At 49.2% G+C, this 1538-nt stretch overlaps 1 protein-coding gene across 1 annotated transcript; it reads right to left on the bottom strand.

Moving 5' to 3' along the window:
* Nucleotides 1-175: 175 nt before the first annotated feature.
* LOC123177925 (acetylserotonin O-methyltransferase 1) lies at nucleotides 176-1532 on the bottom strand. Its single transcript, XM_044591350.1, has 2 exons — nucleotides 875-1532; nucleotides 176-782 (listed from the first exon to the last, which is right to left on the bottom strand). Exons 1-2 carry the CDS (start codon nucleotides 1454-1456, stop codon nucleotides 504-506), a joined length of 861 nt encoding a protein of 286 aa, XP_044447285.1. The 5' UTR covers nucleotides 1457-1532; the 3' UTR covers nucleotides 176-503.
* Between the last annotated feature and the right edge of the window lie 6 nt (nucleotides 1533-1538).

Raw genomic sequence — 1538 nt, 5'->3', positions numbered from 1 at the left:
TGGTGTTCACAACATTTTGGACAAGTGGGATAGTTATTTCATGCTAACAACTCATTGAGACCGGACTATGTACTTGCAGAGTAAAGACTCTATAGCTACGACAAATAATTTGGATCGGCGGGAGTAGAACAAATACACGTGTAAATGTTTGGTAACTGCAGAGGAAATGATAATATATGTAAAGAAAAGAACAATTTATGTAGATTTCATAGGATTGGTACAATGAGTGGAAAAAATGAAATAAACTAAAGAGAAGCAAATTTGAAAAATCTATAAACAAAAAGTAAAACTTAAATGCAATAATACAGAGAGTTCCTGGTGAGATTTATTACAAATCAAATGACGACTCCTTCCTTTCCAGTTTATAAGTCTTGCACGTGTATCTTGGCTGCTAATTTACCAAGTTAATTACACGTGCAAGACTAATAAACACGTACGGACGGAAGGAGATAGTATCTCCGAAGTGGAAGTAAGTACATTTAAGGGTATACTTCGATAATTGATCAAATCCCATTGGTTGGAGTGATCTTGTAGTCGCTGAACCCGGCTTCGGAGAAAATCAAGCTCCACTCGTTTTCCTCTCGCTCCATTCCATCGGAGCCCATCATGTAAATATCTAACAAAACCTGCGCCTCTTTGGAATGGTTGGGCTGAGTCACCGGATATCCCACCACCATGTCGATGATTATCACCTTTCCTCCGGCTTCTTTCGTTGGGATCGCTTCCTTGCACCGGCGCATTATCTTGACGCAATCTTCGTGTTTCCAGTCATGCAAAATCCACTGGAACCAAACATACATATTATATCCCATTAGCATAGTAGACCAGCAGAAAAAACAAGAACATATCCAAAAAAAAAATAAAAAAAAATTACCTTGAGTAGAACAGCATCCGCAGGTGGGACATACTCGAACATATTTCCGGCGACGAAGGTCAAAATGTCGCTGGCGGGAGCCGCGGCGACGACGTGTGGGAGGTCCAGAACGCTGCACTTGAGGTGCGGGAACGCTCTCGCCACGGCCGACGCGGTGGCGCCATGGTTGCCGCCGATGTCCACCAGCGAGCTTTTCACTTCCCCGAACGCTCCGCCGTGCTCCTTCAACAGGACCTTCATGGCGATGCGGCTGTCCGCGGCCATGCCGTCGTTGAACAAGCCGCCATCGACCTTGGTGGTGTCCCAGAACGTGCAGCCGTTGGCCAGCTGGACGAGCGAGTGCGACTGTGCCGACTCTCCCTCTTGGCCTTGGGTAAACCACTCGGGCATTTTGAGGAGAGAGGTCCAGCATAACGTGTTGACGATGGTGCCCACCATCGGGGACAGGTTGTGCGGTGATCTCTCGACAAGGAGCCGGGAGACCCGCGTGAGCTTGTAATACGCAGCGCCATCACCGGCGTGGTCGTTGCTGCCTTTGCCTTGGACAATGGAGAATACCCCGGTGGTGGTGAGCACCCGCATGACCCGCCGGAGGTTGGAGCGCTTCGTGGGGTGGATCCCGGTGTCGGAGGCCAGCTCGGACAAGGTGGCGGCGCCGCCGCGG

Source organism: Triticum aestivum, unplaced genomic scaffold (assembly GCF_018294505.1).
Source record: "Triticum aestivum cultivar Chinese Spring unplaced genomic scaffold, IWGSC CS RefSeq v2.1 scaffold175558, whole genome shotgun sequence".
In the NCBI taxonomy this organism is placed as follows: domain Eukaryota; kingdom Viridiplantae; phylum Streptophyta; class Magnoliopsida; order Poales; family Poaceae; genus Triticum; species Triticum aestivum.
This window is presented reverse-complemented; position numbering and strand designations above follow the sequence as displayed.

Bases quoted from the DNA above. Each gene is read 5' to 3' on its own strand.
- LOC123177925 (XM_044591350.1), bottom strand. From the start codon at position 1,456: ATGCGGGTGCTCACCACCACCGGGGTATTCTCCATTGTCCAAGGCAAA. The intron at 783-874 runs GTAATTTTTTTT...GTTTGGTTCCAG, and splicing joins CGGATGCTGTTCTACTCAAG to TGGATTTTGCATGACTGGAA.